The sequence below is a fragment of the Ochlerotatus camptorhynchus genome, unplaced genomic scaffold, assembly GCF_037179485.1.
Source record: "Ochlerotatus camptorhynchus isolate MF236.1 unplaced genomic scaffold, CSIRO-AGI_Acam_v1.1 ptg000262l, whole genome shotgun sequence".
Classification (NCBI taxonomy): Eukaryota; Metazoa; Arthropoda; class Insecta; order Diptera; family Culicidae; genus Ochlerotatus; species Ochlerotatus camptorhynchus.
The window spans coordinates 1,945,176-1,965,271 of record NW_027040752.1 but is presented as its reverse complement, the minus strand read 5'-3'; the positions used below and the strand labels follow the sequence as shown (position 1 = coordinate 1,965,271).

The 20,096-nt window shown below is 39.0% G+C and overlaps 1 protein-coding gene across 1 annotated transcript in view; it reads right to left on the bottom strand.

Moving 5' to 3' along the window:
* The window catches only part of mmd (mind-meld), a 1,436,357-nt gene that overhangs the window by 207,572 nt on the left and 1,208,689 nt on the right, over positions 1 to 20,096 (bottom strand). Inside the window, exons 10-13 of the mRNA XM_065226841.1 lie at positions 15,116 to 15,288; positions 14,873 to 15,042; positions 3,518 to 3,681; positions 2,516 to 2,831 (exon numbers count right to left, since the gene is read on the bottom strand). Of these exons, the coding sequence (XP_065082913.1) occupies positions 2,516 to 2,831; positions 3,518 to 3,681; positions 14,873 to 15,042; positions 15,116 to 15,288 (823 nt within the window). The remainder of the gene's footprint in view (positions 1 to 2,515; positions 2,832 to 3,517; positions 3,682 to 14,872; positions 15,043 to 15,115; positions 15,289 to 20,096) is intronic.

The following is a 20,096-nucleotide window of genomic DNA, read 5'->3' as shown; positions in this document are numbered from 1 at the left end:
GGATGTTCTGAGGCATAACATCTCTGATGAGTAAGGGAAGTAAATCCGTTGGTCCCCCGGTTCATGAGTTGATGGGTCGATAGGTAGGGTCCAGGTGCCTCCGTGGCGTCGATAGCATTGGTGCTCAGCACGGAAAACAAAATCGACGGAAAACAAATCAAAGGAAAAAAAAAGACTACGGGAGTTGTGGGCCCTCGGATGGCCTTCCAGTGAACACTAATTATTTAGAACCAGGTTGTGGGTTGTTATTGTCATAATATTAATCGGCACTTCTCATAGGTGCTTGTTGCTGTGGCATTCCAGCATCATCATTTTCACCCACCGATGACGAAACAAAAAGGTTATACCCATGCAATAATTTCTATTCTTATGGCTGTTCGTGAACATATTCCTTTAGCAAAAAATAAATAGATCCAAATGGCAAGAGAGCACGATGCGGACTGGTTATTTTTCCTTCATCGGCAATAGAAAAGGGCCCATCAGCATTTGTAAACAAACCGTTCCAAAGCCCTTTACTCACAAAGCGAAGGCCACCCACGCAAACCAACACCATCATCGAATAGGGAAAAGTTCCACCTGATGGTGTTGGTTTGTGTGGGTGGCCTTCGATTTGTGAGGAATGGGCTTTGGAACGGTTTGTTTACAAATGCTGATGGGCCCTTTTCTATTGTTGATCCAGATTTGAGCATTTCAATGACAAGTTCCATTAAGGCGAATACGGCTGATGGGCTATATATAAAACAGATTATCATGACCCGTTCCGATTTACCACAATAGTAAGTGAGGGTAAAGCGGAGCTATTGGACGGGAAATAGATTGTGTATAACTGATGACCATCTGATATATTGGTACGAATCAAATTTAGACTTACATGTGAAAATGGTCTGGAAACTGTAATGTAAACAATGACTTTCAATTTTGATTTCCCGCGGACAAAGACTCATCCTGCACGGAGAACCAAAACTACCCAACGGTTGAGTTCTTTAAACTTACTTTTGAGTTGATGCCTCTCACTGCTGTTGCCAAAAACAAAAAGAGCAAAACAACCCAAAATTGAATTCTATTCGCCCAACTCGACAGTTCCGTGCGCCAAGTTAAAATTGAGTAAGTTGTGTTAAACTCAATTTTGAGTAGTTTCAACTTGACGTATGTAATCCTGCTTACATGCGTGTTAATGACAACAACTCAAAATTGAGTAAGCGCTAGAAGTCAATGTTAAGTTGGCGCACGGATCTACCAACCTGGGTGAAAAGAACTCCAAATTAGGTACTTTTTTCTTTCCGTGTAGGTCATCTACGCTTTTAGAAATGTCTCAATTCGAATGAGTAAAAGTGACTCACTCTCTGAGCAAGACTCGTTACCAGTGCATTATGTTTCATCGAGGTGTATCAAGCTGAAAATTGCATTAGGTCCTAAGTAATCTTGATCGATTCTCTTCGTCAACTCTCTTTTTCGTTAATAACATGAGCACATAACCGTTTCATGTTGTGTTTGTCGTATTAGATGCTAGATGAAAGCTTCTTTTATCGATATGTGTGCTGAAAATACCAGAGAATGTCTTAAGATGGTCGTGGTGATACAAAGGACCTAATGCAATTTTCAGCTTGATATGTATTATAATATTGTTAATATGGGAAATGGCTCTAATATTGGCCTATGGATCTAAGATTGGGCCCATCACCAGAAATCGGCTATTTTCAATTTTATCATGATGAACGCGTCATTGGGACGGTAGTAATGTATATTTTTGGTCGCTATTGAAAATTTAGTGGATTGCTGAATTTATTCAAATTAGGGGCATTTAGGCCGACATTACATAGATTTCCCCTACATGACTTACACTGAAAAAAGTTTTCACTTAGTTTCTATTAGGAACGCACATAGTATTTTTCCAAAAAAAAAACAATGATTTCTCGCGCAACACGAGAAAAGGGCCTATCATTGTTGTTAGATTCTCTTCATCGATTTTCTCTTTTTCGAATAACCCGACTGCAAATGAATTTTCCATTTAGTGTGTTGATTCAGGTGCAAGCTAACATCATCTTCTGTCAAACTGTGCTGCGAGCTTAGCGAGAAATTCGTTTATGTTGCCGTGGTAAGCCAAAAAGAAAGTCGATGAAGAGAATCGATCAACGAGGATAGGTCCTTTTCAAATGTTACGCGAGATTTTTACCTGATCATCACATAGCATTGGAAAATCTATATGAGAAATCATATAGATTTCATTGGACACATAACGTTCATGTGATTTAGTGGTGCAATTTCCAATTATGGGATCACATGAAAGTTATGTGAAATTCACATGGATATTTTCCACTGGTTTTGTGATTCATTTTATGAGTGTATGTCAAAGATCGTTTGCCTCTAGTGTAAAAATAGTTATTTCTAAGTGTGTGGTACCGTTGAACCATTGAAGTATCCACTTGTCCACAGGGTCATCCGAAATAGTAAAAAGTGTGAGCGCTAGTTTCGAGATCAAATTAAAATCTCTATTTTTTTAAGGTCTTGTACTTACCGGTGGTGAACCCGGTCGCATTCATCCCGCACGGGTTCCCGTTCTTTTTATATACATCGGGCGGACACTGTCCGGATTCCCCGTTGCAGTACTCCGGCAGGTCGCACTCGTTGTGCGCATCCCGGCAGATCATGCCCGGAGGCTTTAGAATACATTTATCACAGCATGGTCCAGAGGCGCACTGGGATTCCTTTTTCAGCTTGCAGGTGATGCCATCGCAGCACGGGTCCGTCTTGTCGCAGTCGAGCGCACTTCCGCAGTCGCACTCCTCATCCTCCTCGACGATTCCGTTGCCGCAGTTTTTCCGAAACACGACCTGGCGGGGGAAAATAGTTGGAGAACACAGTTTGTTATTGTAGTTTAGAAAGTTTAGCCAATTTCGAACTTCAGCTTGGTGGGGGGAGGACACAATCAATCGCTTCATTACTCATTTAGCGAGTGGCTCTGAATTCTTCATTGAATCCTATATAGCTTTCGTATTTTGGTAACTCTGCCCGTTCCCGCATACGGTGGAGCGAGAAAGAGAGCGGAAAAAGGGACATAAATTTGAAATTAGGGCCGACGCTGATTGAATAATGGAAAGCGCATCGGTTCGATATTAGTAGGTTTTTCAGCGGACCAGCTGCTGCCAGTGTGGTGCTTCGATTTGAATGATTCGATACAGGGTGGGCCAAATGCTCGAGGAAGTTTTTTGTGTCTCTAAGTTCGTGTTGCTCTTATATTCGAATCCAAACCGAAATTTTGTTGCCATTTTAATAATGACAAAGTCAGAGTTCTAAATTTGTAACTATGTGAGATTGAAATTTAAGAGTATAGGACGAAACTCTAAACATCTTAAGCACTCAGAAAAGGCTAACGTCCACCCAGTTCGCTTTCGATGATCATTCGTTCTCATGAAATGCTAATTCCTTTAAAAAAAAACCAGAGCCACGTTCGAATCTACGGAGAGTTCCCCAAAACCAAAGACAGACGAAAAATAGCCACAAAAAAAAAAGAACTTACCTCGTTCGGTTTATTGAATAAGCAGAGGCCGTGCCCGTACCGCAGTGCTTCGATATAATCCTGATGACTGCAGTCGGAGAATTTATACGGCTGGACGTTCTCCAAGCCGACAATTGACTGGGACATTATACAACCGTGCCAGTCACGACAAACGCACTCCTCACCTGCGACGACGAAAAGAAAAAAGAAAACAAAGAACGATGGAGGATTATTCAAGTGGCCGGTCACCAATGATGGCGAAGTTCAATAGCAAAAAAATAGAGGATATACTTCTGAAAAATCGCTGATAATAAGAGCTGATGGTCACCGCACCGACCATAGGTCGGTTCTCGTTTTTCTATTGGTCTAGGAAAATGGGGGAGGGTGGAAATGGAACATTGACAGAAATAAATGGGAAACAATTTTCATTTCAATAACCTACTGAATTTCATGGGTTTCGTTTCGTTCGGACCGAGTCATGAGCCATGAGGACGATGCTTGTGGGGATGGAAGACTGTTGCATTGAATAGTGGTGTAGTGAGTTTAGCCATTAATCTGAGAATGATGCAACACTGGTCACGGTTTCAAAACCTATCTCTGAATTAGTTGCGACTAACGTAGGACTGATATAAATTTTGAAATTTACACTCTCCTGAGCTCAAACCAGTGATGCCAGATTTCTTTGCGGTCAATTCAATAGATGTCAATTTTTTTGGAAGTGATGACTGGAGCTGAATTTTGAAAAATGACAAACACGGCCAATGAGATCAACCCAAATTTGAGTTCAGTTTACTCATAAATCCGTACTCAGGTACTCAGCGATGATCAAATTTGCCGCTTGTTTGTTCTGGTTTTTCCAGGTTTTTTTTTCAGGAAAAAAATCCCGAATATGAGAAAGGTAAAAAATTGATTCTCTCAGTCTACTGGTCCTACTACTAGACTGAGTAAACTTTTCGTATTTTTTTTTTCATTTTCCGGCTGATTTTTGAGGATTCTCATAGCAAACATCAAGCAAATCTAGTAATTGCTGAGTTCCTACACTTTTTGTGATTTTGAGTAAACTGAACTCAAATTTGGGTTGATCTAATTGGCCGTGAAGATGGTCCGATAGTTTCAGGAAACTCCCAAAGATTTAAGGAAAATTCATTTATGATGGTCCAACCGGTTTTATCTGCGGATTAAATCCCGATCAAGAATTTCCGGCTGCTTTGATGTCGACATCAGAGCTAATCAACACGGCTCAAAACAAGCACTTTGGAAATCATACAAACAGGAATGGTATTAAAAGTTATTCCGAGTTGGAGCTTACCGCCATTAGTTCTCATGAGTGCAATTTGATTAACTTTAGCAAGTTTTTTTTCAGTGAACTTCAGAGTAGTTCTGAAAACATCAGGGCAGTTACATGATTTCAGGAAAATAGAGAACTTCCAAAAATTTAAGGATAGTCCAAAGAACTTCCGGGAAGTGCAGTGAACTTAAGAAAAAATTCGAGAACTTTGCATAAGATGCAAATATTCACGACCGTTCATAGAACTTCAGGGAAGTTTAAGAATCTTTTGGATAGTTCCATTAATTTCCGAGCATTTTCAGGAACATGATCAGGAGAATTGCAAGAACTTCAGGGAACTTACGTAAACTTCAGCAAAGGCAAGAGATCTTGAGGACAGTCCCATTGTCTTTACACAAATTGTAGGAACTTTGAAAACGTTCGGAGGAATGAAAGGAAATGCCGAGAATTTCACAGAAGTTTCATAATCGAAATGCGAGAACAGAAGTGAAGTACCGATAACTTTTGGAAAAAAATTGGGAATTTCAGGGAAGCATCAATAATTTTAAATCGGTTCCATTTGCTTCAATAAAACTGCAGGATCTTTTAAGAACATTTGAAAACTTCAGCGATATCCAGAGAACTGCAGGGAAATCAAGAGAACTTACAGAGAAGAGAGAAATTGAGCAACATTTTTGAAATTTCAATAAAGTATCTCTGAGGGATTCGACGGAATTAAAGCTCTGAGAAGCTATGTCTTGAGCTCTTTATGGATTTCAGGGGTGTGCCAAAAAACATCAGGAAAGTTCAGACTGTCTGGTAAGTATAAAGATTTGTAAGGGCAAGTTCCGATAAATTCAAGACAGTTATGTAGTAGATAGAGTTAGTATGGAATAGAAATGAGTAAAATCGAGTGAGCGTGAAGCGTGATAGACCGTATGTAAATAGAATCTGATTGGTTCGTGAATTTTGATACAGCTAGAGGTATAAATATGAGGTACCTAAGCTCGTTGACGGGATTCTTATGACGGAAAAGTGGAAAGAGCGTACCAACAGCAAAGGACCACCAGCAGAAGAGATAGTGGCACTAGCGGACCAACAGAGGGAGCAGCAGATTCGTAGAACCGTGACTGAGGCTGGAAACCTCGGTCCGGTTACTACATCGGACCACCAGCTGAACGGCAGATTCGTGGAAGCGTGCCCGAGAATGAAAACCTCTGTCCAGTCACGACAAGTTAGTTTCTGTAAAATGTTGAAAGAAGTTCCGGGAATCTCAGAAAAGTCCAGAGAACTTCAGAGTGCTATTAGAAATAACATAAATTTTACGGAAAACTTCATAGTAGTCAAGAGAACTTCAGGGAAGTTTTAAGGTTTTCAGGACAGTTCCATTTATTTCAGGAGATTTGAGAGACCTTCAGGGAAGCTGCGAGAAAATCAGTAAATATCAGAGAAGCTTAGGGCAGTTCAATTAATTTAATGGAAATTGCTGGAACTTTAAAAGAAAACTTCAGCAAAGTTTTGACAGGGTCTTGAACATTTTGAACATGTTAGGGAAGTTTAATGATCATAAGGATAATGATCAATAAGAAAATGGAAGGATATTGTAGAGGTAGTTTCATGTTCCATGGTGGATTCGAGGGGACTTCAGCGAAGATCAGAGAACATCAAGATGGTTTCATGAAATTTAAAAAAATTGCGAGCGTTTTTAAGAAGTTATAAAATCTCCGAATGAAAGTACAGAGAGTTCCAAAGGGGATCATAGATTTTTTTTAAGGAAGTTTCGTTATATTCAAGGAAGTTCCGAGTACTTCGAGGATGATCAAAGAATTTCAAAGCAGTCCTTGAATGAACTTCACGAAAATTGCAAAAACTTTCAAGGAGTTCCGAGAAATTATGGAATATTTCAAAAACTTCAGAGACATTTCAAGATCTTCAGGAAACCTATATGAAAATCAGGATAGTTTTTGAATAATTTGAAAATTTAGGGAACTTTAGGGAAGTGCATAGACATTGAAGGAAGATTGAGGGAAAGTTACGTGAGCTTCAACAAAGTTTTCAAAACATCAGGAAAATTATGGAAACTTCGAGGAAGATCTCGGAACTTCATGGCAGTTCAATTAACTTCAGAAGAATAATATGAAGTTTTTTTTTTAAATAGTTAAACACATTTCTGGGAAGTCTAGACAGCTAGCGGTGCCGGTGGTGTAGTGGTAAGCGTGACTATGCCTCGCACTCCAAATGGCCTGGGTTCAATCCCATTCGGTGCCGTTGGGATCTTGTGAGGCATAAAATCTCTGATAACACCTTCCTTTGCAAGGGAAGTAATAGTTTAGGACGTCCAAATTATTCTGTAGTCAGATCAAATGATCTACCAGATCAACCATGTCTTCAACAAGGCCTTTAGTAACGAAACAGCTCCAAACAAGTTCATTAAGATTATATACATCATTTTCGTTTCAATTACATGTGTATAAGATGTTCTAGGTTCTCCAAATTATCCTGGAGTTAAAATAAAAAGATCTACCAGATCAACAATGATCGATACGAAGCCCTTAGTCATGAAACATTTTCAAATAGGTTCACAGAGATTGCGAAGAACATTAACGTTTCAATTTCATGTGTATAAGATGTTCTCGGGTCACAAAATTGCCCAGGAATACAGTCTTTTTGATATACTTGATCAACCAAGGCCTGTACCGCATCCTCAGTGACGACCATGACTTTAGTTACGAAACAACGCCAAACAGTTTTATAGAGATTATGCACATAATTTACGTTTCAATTCCATGCGTATACGATGTTCTAGGTTCTCCAAATTGTCCTGGAGCTCAGTATATTTGATATACTGGATCAACCAAAGCCTGCACGGCATCCTCTGTGACGACATCAACTCACAGATGTTCATAGAGTTTTTGCGCATGACTAATAGTCTATTTTGATGTATATAAGATGATAAATGTTATCCAAAATATCCTGGAGCTCAGATCAAATCTACCCTATCAACCATAACTGATGCTTTGCCCTGAACTACGAAACAACTCCAAACAGTTTGTTTTTTAAATAAATTATGCGCATCATTTACGTATTAATTTCATGTGTATACGAAGCTCTAGGTTCTCCAAATTGTCCTGGAGTTTGGATTACTTGATCTCCTGGATCAACTAAGGCATGTACGATGTCCCTCAGCGAAAACATATTCTCAAACATGATCACGAAATGACTGAGCAATTACTTACTGAACTTACTGACAAGCACGATCAACTTCTTCAAGTTGTGACATACAACCAGCCATCAACATCTCGGCATGGTCCGACAAGGGTGCGAGCAATAACTCGCATCAACTCCGAGGCCTTATTAGTATTATAGGATTAGCACATCATGCATGATTTGCATAACATAATCCACACATCGTACAGAGGTTTGTAGAAAGTTAAGATTTAAATTCCAGAATATTTTTGAAACTTCAGTAAATAAAACTATACATAAATAGTTTTTGGTGGGTTTAATTCCAGTCTGAGCGAGGGTTTCTTTCGGGTTGGAAATTGTATCGACTTGCATGGGTATGGAGTAGCATGAAGTATGAATTGAAACCTAAATGATGTGCATAATCTCTATGAACCTGTTAGAGGTTGTTTCGTAACTAAGGGCATTGTATCGGCTCTGGTAGATCATTTGATCTGAACTCCAGTATAATTTGGAGAACCTTGAGCATCTCATATACATCAAAATATATTATAAGTGATGCGCAAAAACTCAATGCACATGTTTGGTTAGGTATCGTCACTGAGGGAATCGTGTATGCCTTGGTTGATCCAGTAGATCAAATAGCCTGTAATCCAGGATAATTTGGGGATCCCAGAACACCTTATACAAATAAGATTGAAACGAAAATGATGTACATAATTTGATGAACCTGATTGTAGCTGTTTCGTTACTAAGGGTCTTGTATCAGTCGTGGTTGATCTGGTAGATCTTTTGCTAAGATCTTGGCTAAATTCCATTTCTGCTTGAAATCCTTTGGGTCAATTGCAGTTCCACCCAGGCATGGAAAATCATTTGCATTCATTTCATACATTCATTTACATTCATTTGCCCCTAACTTTGTTCATCAACAGCATTCCGCAAAATGATGTATAGAACTTTTGTAGGTTTTACTATTAGCTACAACTTTTGCTCAAAACTCAAATCTGTATCTCTTATGCATCATGAACTAGAGCGGGCAGAACTTGTTACTGTTTTTCAGTGAATGTAAAAAACATTCACTGAAAAACAGTAGTGGCTTCTGTTCACTCTGGTTCGTCATGCATAAGAGATACGAATTTGACTTGCTGACAAAAGTGGTAGCTAATAACAAAACCTACAAAAGCTCTATACATGTTTTTTAGGAATGCTGTTCAAGAAAAAAGTTAGAGGCAAATGAATGTAAATGAATGCACGAAATGAATGCAAATGATTATCCATGCCTGGTTCCACCCTTTTTCTTCAGCATGTACTTCACAGTTGACCAGTATTCCTCAATTGGCCTTAGTTCAGGAGTATTGGCCGGATTCATCTCCTTTCGAAACACTGTGACGTTATTTCCGCTGTAACACTTTTTGATGTAATTTGAGTAGAGGCAGCTTGTCAAGTCCGTTTCAGAACGTCACACACCGTGGAGTTCGACAAATTCAAAAGTTTTGCTAACTCTCGAGTGGATAGACCGGGAATTGCGACGTGCTTGCTCCGGTGAAGCCATGATGTAAACAAGTAAACTTATCCTGACAACCAATGCCTACTGTAATTCTCTACACTCTTAGCTTGATTCAGTGAAATTTTGAAAAACTTTATTCAAAATATGCCTTAATGGCAGCGTTTTTAATGTGTCCGGATTTTCACGTGATCATCATTTATAAACCTCAAAATAGATTATAAGTGATGCGCAAAAACTCTATGAACATGTTTGGACAGGTGTTTTCACTGAGGACATCGCGCAGCCCTTGGTTGATCCAGTAGATCAAATAAGTTGAACTCATGGACAATTTGTAGAACCTAGACAATCGTATACACATGGGATTGAAACGTAAATTATGTGTATAATCTCTATGAACCTGTCTGGAGTTGTTTCGTAGCTAAGAGGATTTTATCAGTCATTTGATCTGAACTCCATGATAATTTGGAGAACCTTGAGCATCTTATATACATCTAAATATATTATAAGTGATGTACAAAAACTCATTGAACGTACTTGGGTAGGTGTCATCACTATGGATAACGTGCAGGCCTTGGTTGATCCAGTAGATCATACAGCCTGAACTCCTGGACAATTTGGAAAACTTAGAATTGTCAAATTAGGTTTAATTAACATGGCAGTGTATGATCCCTTGCTAAAAATCTTTGAGTTTAGCGCGTGGTCATATATGACCACGTGGGCTCAAAAGGGTAGAAGAAGTTCAGAGGTCTTTTGAATAGTAAAGTCTAGACTGTTATGAAAAGTTCTAAAATGTTGTAGAATTAAATCCGATTATACCTATATGGGCAGTTTAATTTATTTCAGAAAAATTTAGAGAATTTCAATAACAACCTAAGAACTTCATAAAATGTTTCACTTAAATTTCAGGAAAATTAAGGGAACCTTAAAATCTTCAAGAACACAGGAGTCCAGAGAATTTGGGGAACTTCATAGATATTCATAAAAAGAACTTCAAAATAAAAAATCGTGAAAATCGAGAAAATGCGGGAACCATTTTTAAAGAAGTAGCGTACAAGTTGGGAGAGCTTCAGGGAAGATGATTTGCAGTTTAATTTTTTTGGAAAAATATCGAAGAATTTCGAGACGCACCCAAATGTTTATGTAATCCACAAAACTTCAGAGAGGTGGAAACTTCATAAAATTTTTGACAGTTCAGAGGTTATGAATGAAGCTTAGGGATTATTAAAACTGTTCTATTAAGTTCAGGGCAGTTCTGTGAGCTTCAGAAAAATTTCAAAAATTCTAGGAAAGTTGCGAGAACTTCTGGGAAATTTTGTAAACTTCAGGAACCTCCTTGAATTGAAAAAAATTGTGGGAGCTGTGGGAAGTCCAAAAAAGTTCAGGAAAGTCTAAATATTTGAAAGAAAGCTCCATGAGCATCTATGTGGGTAGCAATTTCATTTACTTCAGAATAATGGCGGAAACTTTTAGAATTTCCGAGGACTTTAGAAAAGTACAGTTAATTTCAGGGAAGTCAAGAGAATCTCAAGGAAGTCAAAAGAATCTCTAAGAAGTTAAGAGAATCTCAAGGAAGTCCAGACCCTAATAAACAAATACCATAAACGAACTGTATCCCGGATGGGTAAACTATCCCACAAGTGGTTTGGATGATACCCCGAACACGTCGTTAAGCTCTCTTTTATGGTTATTTTTATTAGGGGAGAAATTTACTAAAAATTGAGAGAGAACTTCATGAAAACTGCAGCCTTTTTTAAGATGTTCTCTGAATATACGAAAAATGAGAGTTCTGTGAGCATCCGGGTAGGTTCGAAAACTTCAAAATAGTTCCATTTTATTCAGGATAGTTAATTGTGGGAACTTTTATAAGCTCTGGGAACTTTAGAAAAGTATAGTGAATTTCAGCTAAGTCAAGAGAATCTCAAGGAAATCAAGAGAATCTAGAGAAATTCAAGAGAATCTCGAGAAATTCAAGAGAATCTCGCGAATGTCAAGAGAATCTTGAAGAAATCCAGAGAAATTTACGAAAATTCCGAGAACTTCAAGAAAACTCCAGGCTTTTCTAGGATGTTCTAAGAATATCTGGAAAATGGAAGTTCCGTGAGCATCCGAGTAGATTCAAAAACTTCAAAGCAGTTCCATTTACTTCAAGATAATTGAGGGAACTTTTAGAAGTTCTGAGGACTTTAGAAAAGTACAGTGGATTTCAGGGAAGAGAAGAGAAGAGAATCTCGAATAAGTCTTGAGAATCTCGAGAAAGTCTTGAGAATCTCGAGGAAATCCAGAGAAATTTACGAAAAATTCCGAGAACTTCATGAAAACTCCAACCTTTTTTGGAATATTCTCTGAATATCTGAAAAATGGGATTTCCATGAGCATCCGGGTAGGTTCAAAAACTTCAAAATAGTTCCATTTATTTCAGGATAGTTTATTATGGGAACTTTTAGAAGTTCTGGGGACTTTAGAAAAGTACAGTGAATTTCAGTTAAGTGAGGAGAATCTCGAGGAAGTCAAGAGAATCTCGAGAAATTCAAGAGAATTTCGCGGAAGTCAAGAGAATCTCGAAGAAATCCAGAGTAATTTACGAAAAATTCCGAGAACTTCAAGAAAACTCCAGGCTTTTCTAGGATGTCCTATGAGTATCTGGAAAATGGAAGTTCCGTGAGCATCCGGGTGAATTCAAAAACTTCAAAGCAGTTCCATTTACTTCAAGATAATTGAGGGAACTTTTAGAAGTTCTGAGGACTTTAGAAAAGTACAGTGGATTTCAGGGAAGAGAAGAGAAGAGAATCTCGAGGAAGTCTTGAGAATCTCGAAAAAGTCTTGAGAATCTCGAGGAAGTCAAAATAATCTCGATGAAGTCAAGAGAATCTTGAGAAATTCAAGAGAATCTCGCGGAAGTCAAGAGAATCTCGAGAAAGTCCAGTGTAATTTACGAAAAATTCCAAGAACTTCAAGAAAACTCCAGGCTTCTCTGGGATGTTCTATGAATATCTGGAAAATGAAAGTTCCGTGAGCATCTGGGTAGGTTCAAAAATTTCAAAAAGTTCCATTTACTTCAAGATAATTGAGAGAACTTTTAGAAGTTCTGAGGACTTTAGAAAAGTACAATGGATTTCAGGGAAGTCAAGAGAATCTCGTGGAAGTCTTGAGAATCTCGAGAAAGTCAAGAGAATCTCGAGGAAGTCAAGAGAATCTCGAGGAAGTTTTGAAAATCTCGAGGAAGTCTTGAAAATCTCGAGGATGTCAAGAGAATCTCAAGGAAGTGCAGAGAAATTTACGAAACATTCCCAGAACTTCAGGAAAACTCCAGGCTTTTCTGGGATGTTCTATGAATTGTTTGTCTTATCAGGGTCTGGGATCAACTCTCGTTTTAAGTTTCATGACATGCTAATAGCAGAAAAGTTTAACTCATACTCCAGTGTCAATTAGAGGGAACTGAATTGCATGTACTTATACAGTCATTCCATAGCAAAACGATACAGTGGTTCTCAAAATTTCGTTAAAATTGATAGTTTTGTTCCTTATTGCAACATATATTTTTTACACGGTTTACACGGTACCTTTTTAACGATTTCTCGACAACGATACAACCTATCGATTTGATTCCAATCACATTATCCGTTTCAAGCTATTGGTAATCGAATGGCATACTTAAAAAAAATTACAATTTTTGGTGTAAATGGTGTATATGGACCATATCATGCTTTAATTAAAAATGGCATTCAAATCCGATTTTTTAAAAACATTTAAGCATGCGAAAAATCAAAATCTTGTAGGGTTTTTTTTTACACGGTTTTTTTTTACACGGTACGTATCCCCCGTGTAAAAAAAGACCTGAGTGTATAATGATATTGAAAAATTGGGCATCGAAAGGTAGCGCATGCTGTAGATTATGTTCAATGCGCGTGAGTTTTTAAGTTTCCATCAGATCGTGATCTAGTGTTGGTGCTAGGAAAATACGGTGAAGTGAAGTGCTTCATCGGGGGAAAATTCCCATCATAGCTGTGTCTCAACATGTACACTGGTGCACGTGCTGTATATATGAAAAAATAAATTGGTGCAACAGCGGAAGCAATTGAGGACCTAAATTAGGAAGTGTCGACAGTCGACGAGATGACCTAGAAGGGCTGAAAAAACAAGAAAGAAGATCAAGCAAGTGAAAGCCAGAAACAGCAGCGACCGTTTTTCGACTACCGAACAGAAGCTGTTGATACAGAAACAAGTTGCGGGCACGGGAAAAACTAAGCAAAATTAGTGCGTCGTATTAAAACTACGTTTATAGGAATTTAAATATTAAAAAAACTGTAATAATTTTAATTCAAATACCTTACACGGTATAGAAAGTATTATATTATTATGAAATAATCAAACAATCCATATTTGACAGTAATTGAAGTATTTAATTAATTACAATGTGAATTTGAAGCAATGATAAGATTTTAAATATTTGGTCAGTAGACTGCATTGAATATAAAGGCTGGTGCGGGACCCTGACAGTTGCGTGCCGAGAAAAAATGAGCGCAAACAGCAGGACGTTTCTTTTTTAAACGGCTTCAGTTGCACACCAAACCCCCATCGCACCAGCAATTTAGTCTGGTCAGTGTCAATAGCACTGGCCTGGTTTCGGTTTGGAGCTTTCTCCGATTTCAAAGAGGGCTCTTTTTTCCCATTCAGTGAATTCTGCTGACACACATAAGCGCAGCATACATACATATACGTATGACGTTTTCCAATCCGGCGCGAGAGGGATCATATTCCTTGCCAACACACCAGCCAGCCTGTCGATATATGAAAAAGTGCAATGAATGTCGTCGAATAAACAATCGAATCCGAGCGAGTTGTGCGATGGCAGCATAGCACAGCTGGCTGGGGTCGAATGCGGAGCGAGAAGAACGCGCGGTCGGTCACACATGCTCGCAATTTTCGAGGCTATTTGATGGCAAGCGAGGGGCGTGCAACCGCTTTACAATGGTGAGGACACACAAAGGAATCCCGGCGGTGGTGAATCTTTTATTGCTTTTGTCCGTAGGTGCACACGGAGTATAGTTGACTCAATTTCGTCGAAAGTGGATTTACTCAAAAGTGGGAAAAACTTTTCGAATTTGAGGAAAATCCTTGAAAAATTAACTCAGTCTATCGATTTTCCTTATATTCGAGAAGTTTTACCCTGAAAAAGCTCGTAAAATTCTACTCAATTTTGAGTAAATCCACTTTTGACGAAATTCAGTCGACTCGTTTCAATTTTGTTTGATCGTCCGTGCATGCTTGTGTGTAAGCTTTGTATGATTTTCAAAGATAAAGAAACAAACGAAAATGGTCTTTGGATCAGGAGCTTTAGAGACTAAAGAACTCGGAAGTGCAACCTGAAGCTAAGTTATTTTAGTACCCATATCTTCCTACTGCTGCTGCTGCTACTTACGGTTATCATCGTGACCCATGCCGATGTTGTGTCCAATCATGTGCGCCATCGTTCCCGCGAGCAGATGCGGCTCGTACGTATTGAAATCTACACTAATACCGACGGCCTTCGTAGTGCAGACGGTTTCCGGCACGGACATGCCCGCTTCGCCACCGGCAAACGTTTCACCCCTGGAAAGACGCACACAAACGGTTACGCTCTGCTCTGTGATAAGAAAGGCGAAAATCAATCACGAGTACTTACGTTAGCAGCTGCGTCGTATCCTTATCTATTTTATATAAATTCCTAGTTGTATAATCATTAAAATTAGATATTGCTTTACTAATATCCTTTCCACCGTCGATCTGCGCCTGGTTCTGGCCCTGCCACGTCTCTATATATACAACCGATACGCGCGTGTTGATCGTACGAAAGTACTGAAATGAAAGGGAGGGTGAGGAAAGCGATTAGTTTATCAGCTCATGATTTGTATCGATGATTTCGGTGATTGAAATGTGGCACAATTAGTCTCATTATTACCGATATATTTATTTTAAGGATGTTACAAACTATATATTATCGCTGTCTAGAGGGTCTATTGCAGTGCTGTTAATTCACAAATTCAAAAACAAATAATTAAGAAAATTGAGTACTGCTAACAAAGGAACCTCATTCAAACGGATGTCCTGTATCTGTGGCTAAGGAAGGGGTTTTCCAGCCTGCTCTTCAAGGTAACTACCTAACGTCCATAGATCTGTCGTTCCCTGATATTCATTACAATTCCAGCGCTGGGGTTCAGGACTATGTGTCAACCATATCGACCGCAAGAATTCAGTATTCAACCAGGGAAACGAGCGTTTCTTCCTGTAATATCAGCAGTGGCATTAATCATCCAAGTAGTCTTACCGAAACCGAAATGACTGAACATTCAAGATTGTGAGATTTCGTCAAACTATCACATCTTCCGCTGTGATCGCAGTCAAGCTACAAGTAAGCTCACCAGGGGCGGTGGTGTCCTAATCGTTGTCAAATCTAGGCAGTCGTGTAATTCTGTTACTTCGCTCGCTGTTCATCACTGGAACATATTTGCGTCCGCTTTCCAGTCCGGATTCATACACATCTTCAAGCACCGACATCATCATGGCGTTGGGCGATTACAACTTTCCGTTTCTAAATTTGAACTTTGACGAAGAGATGAATGGTTATTTACCATCTAATGCGTCCACGGACCAGGAGTTGGCTCTCACGGAACCGATTAAATGTAGCGAGCTATTGGTAGGCTTTTTTTTCCTTGATTTTGTTTTCCGTCGTCCTTGTTTTCCTTGCTGAGCACCAATGCTACCGACACCAGGGAGGCAGCTCTCACACCTGGACCCTACTTATCGACCCATCAACTCATGAACCGGGGACCAATGGCTTTACTTCACTTCTGAAGGAAAGCGTGATCAGAGATGTTATGCCTCAGAACATCCCGGCGGCGCCGACTGGGATTGAACCCAAGCCTCCTGGGGTGAGAGGTAATCACACTAACCACTACATCATCGGCGCCGCTAATGGTAGGCTTCTAGAGTTAGCTTTCATCAGCGAACCGGATGCTGTCGAGCTGTTGGAACCTCCGGTCTCGTTACTGGATATCGCCCATCATCAAAGGCAAATCATTTTAAAAGTTGACACTCACTTCAGAGCGCCCGAAGTAGCGGACCAACAACCTAAATTTTGCGATTTTTAATCGTTGGACAGCGAACTGTCTGCTATAAACTTGGCACAATTTCTGGAAGGTGATTCTGTTGATGTTTTCGCAGACCTCTACTACAACAAACTATACAAAACTCTCTACAAGCGAGTTCCTCTCAGACGGCGTTCAACAGACACAGACCTACATCAGTCCAACCCTGCTGGACCACTGAGCTGTGCAGTTTGCGAAACGTTCTGCGTAAGGCTCGTAAACGTTTTTTCAGCACTATAGAACCAATGGAAGCAAACAAAATATTTGGCTGATCGAAAGCAGATACAACAAATCACTAGAATCGAGTTGTAAGAAATATGATGACCGAACGCAATCGAACTTAAAGCAAAACCCATAGGCATTTTGGAAGTTCGTGAAATTGCAGCGGTCTTGCTAACCCTTTCCAATCACAGTTGCACTCGACGGTACCACACCTAGCTCTTCTGCAGTTTACAGAACAACTTCCAGCTCTATCTTGATATGGGAACTGACATCCGATTGATGACCTTGACAAATGTCCAAACAATTCTCTTTAACAAATTTATGGTGGTCCTGAAAAGGACCGTTTTGTCGTGATTGTTGAGTAATGCTGAGCTATTAGGGTGTTAAACACATATGGGGCTAATGAGCTGTATGTTGTTTGAAATGAGGGTGACCTGCTTGCCATATATGGCCCACAGCGACTCACGAAGAGCTACTGATTCCGATCAATAGCGGTGTGGCTACTTCCTCATTCTATGGATGCACATGTGTGCTGCTCACTGCTTGCAGGAAGCCTTTCGTTGTGTACTTGAGAACTCCACCTCTCACCATACGGTAATTGAATAAATACCGTTTGGTGGTGAGACCGGATCGAATTCAACTTTGAAATCTGTGTTAGGGAATTTGGTGATAATTTTAATTATCATAGCAACAATTGTAAATTCGTGCGATTTTCAATAGCAACATTTTGAAAAATGAAAAAGTCCTTTATTTAACAGATGCGTAGAAATATTTCTGATCCATTGGTAGTAAAATTATTGAAATTGGTGCAGGGGCAGCTGAATTATTAACGTTCAAAATCTTTCATAATTTTGTTACATGTTCCATTTTCGGTTTTCGCAAAGTGTACACCCATATAGAAATCACAGACGTAGTCCTACGTCAAAATTGCACACGCTTGTTTGCTTCTCCGATTTCCTGTATCTTCAACCGTTCAATGAGTGAACAAACTTTCCCTAGTGCTTGGAACATTGCTTCCATCGTACCAATTCACAAAGCAGGTAATTGAAACCTTGTTGAGAACTACCGTGGGATATCGCTTCTCAGCTGTATAACAAAGGTATTTGAGATGTTAGTCCACAATGCTGTCTAGACTGCGGTTCATCCAGTAATATTGGAATTACAGCACGGTTTTGTCCAGCACTGCTCGACTACTACAAACCTACTGTGCTACTCTAAAGCTGGGTTTAGACTAGGCAAGTCAAATGATCAACTCAGTTGAATTCAATTGGCTTGAAAAGTTGAGTTTGGTTCAACTTTTTTCAATTCAAGTCAGTTGAATGGCATGGTTTACACGTTCAATTCGTGTTCAAGTCAGTTGAATTCAACCGACTCGATCAATTGACTTGCCCTGTCTAAGCCCAGCTTAATACACTGTTTCGAGAGGTTGAATCCCGGAAACAGGTTGACTCCTTCTACGTGAAGGTTTCAAAAACATTTGCCACTGTACCACATCTGTACGCAACCGAGAAACTAAAAACCCTTGGGATTCCCTACTTGGTTAACTGATTGGATTCTTTTTTACTTGAAACACCGACAGCCCTTCGTTTCGATTAATTCCACGCGTTTGAGAGCCATCACAATTGCATCATGTGTGTTTGTTCTTTTCGTGAACGATCTGTACCCTCGTATATCTTCATCATCACGACCGTACTCGACTGCCTCACCCTAGAGAACGATATCAACGAACTATAAGGCTGTCGACGAGACAGCTGCGATTAGCTGACTTTTTTGTTTATCAGCAACTTTTGACAGATCACAGTAGAACTGGCAGATTATTCTCATATGAATTTCTGCATTGTTTATGCTTACATTCAGCACCATTAACACCAGATCACTCACACACTCTAGATTTCTTGCTGCCAGTTCCACTGAGAAACGTCTCTTGGATCACCTTACACTGTAACCGCAAAATATCCAATAATGACTACAAAGTAAGCATTTTCGAGGGAGACTGGGACTACCCATTAAATGAGTAAACATATTATCCATTTATGAGTAATTGGGTTCTTTAAGGGTATTGAGGTAAATGCATATTCGTAATCTGCATTAACAGTGGAACCCAAACCCAAAATTTCATCAATTTTGGTACACTGGAACTATTTTAAATAAGTACGATTACATTTGCAAAAATCACCTTATTAGCGCCCCTCGGTGTCATTTTATATGAGAGCGAGCTGTCAGTTTGTTAGTTTAGTGTCAAACAGTGAAGTTATTGTTTTGTTTTCAGTCTTGATTTAAAAATTAAGATGAAAGTGTGTGGGTTCGAAAAAAATATAGCTGTGCTCAGAAAACGAAGCTCTTTCAGATGATGTATAAAAACTGATACATTTTTCAAAATTAAAGAACCCAATTGTTATTCAAAAATGAATACTTACTACTTGTTTTTGTAGTTGTAATTACTCATAAATGGGTAAAATTTTACTCATTTAATGGGTAGACCCAGTTTCCCTCGAAAATGCTTACTTTGTAGTCATTATTGGGTATTTTGTGGTTACCGTGTATTGCTATGGTGCACTCAAAAAAAATCCACACGTTCCATTCATGTGTTTTCAAATATGAATTTTGCCATTTACCAGTCACCATGATATCATGTGAAGTACATTCGCATTTCATGGCATCAATGTCCAAAAATCACATGTCCTAGCTACACCATAATTTCATGTGTTTACTTATTGAAATTTATGGAACCTCCGTATATGATCTGTTCTAATGTTTTCTACTATCGTATTTAACGTGTATGGCACATGAATCTCATCAGTAGCAGGAAGAGTGTCAAAAGAAGTATTAAACAGAGTAACAATCAATGCCAATGTATGTTGCTGCTACAGTACACTTACGAGAGATTCCAGGTACCCCACAATATTAATTTACGCTTTAATTTACTGACAATAATCACTTTTCCCAGCAGCGAGACAATGATCAGTTCTATCTGACAGAAAAAAAAAATATTTTAGGCTTCATTAGACATCATCTTTAAAACAGAAAACTGATTAGAAATGGTTAGTAAATCCTAATGACTGAAAATAACATCAAAAGCTGAGAAACTGTACATCTCCATAACTGTCTTTTACAGTATTCTTGGGTTCCTGGATCCTGGTGTAGTGACGCAATTGGAGACAGCTGCAGTGTTTTTTATCTATTGTGAATTGATGATGAAAACCATTATCATTAAATGAAATGATATATTGCTGGGATGAGTTTTGATTCATTATCAAATGTAAGATACACGAACCAGATATGTTCGTTAATATACTT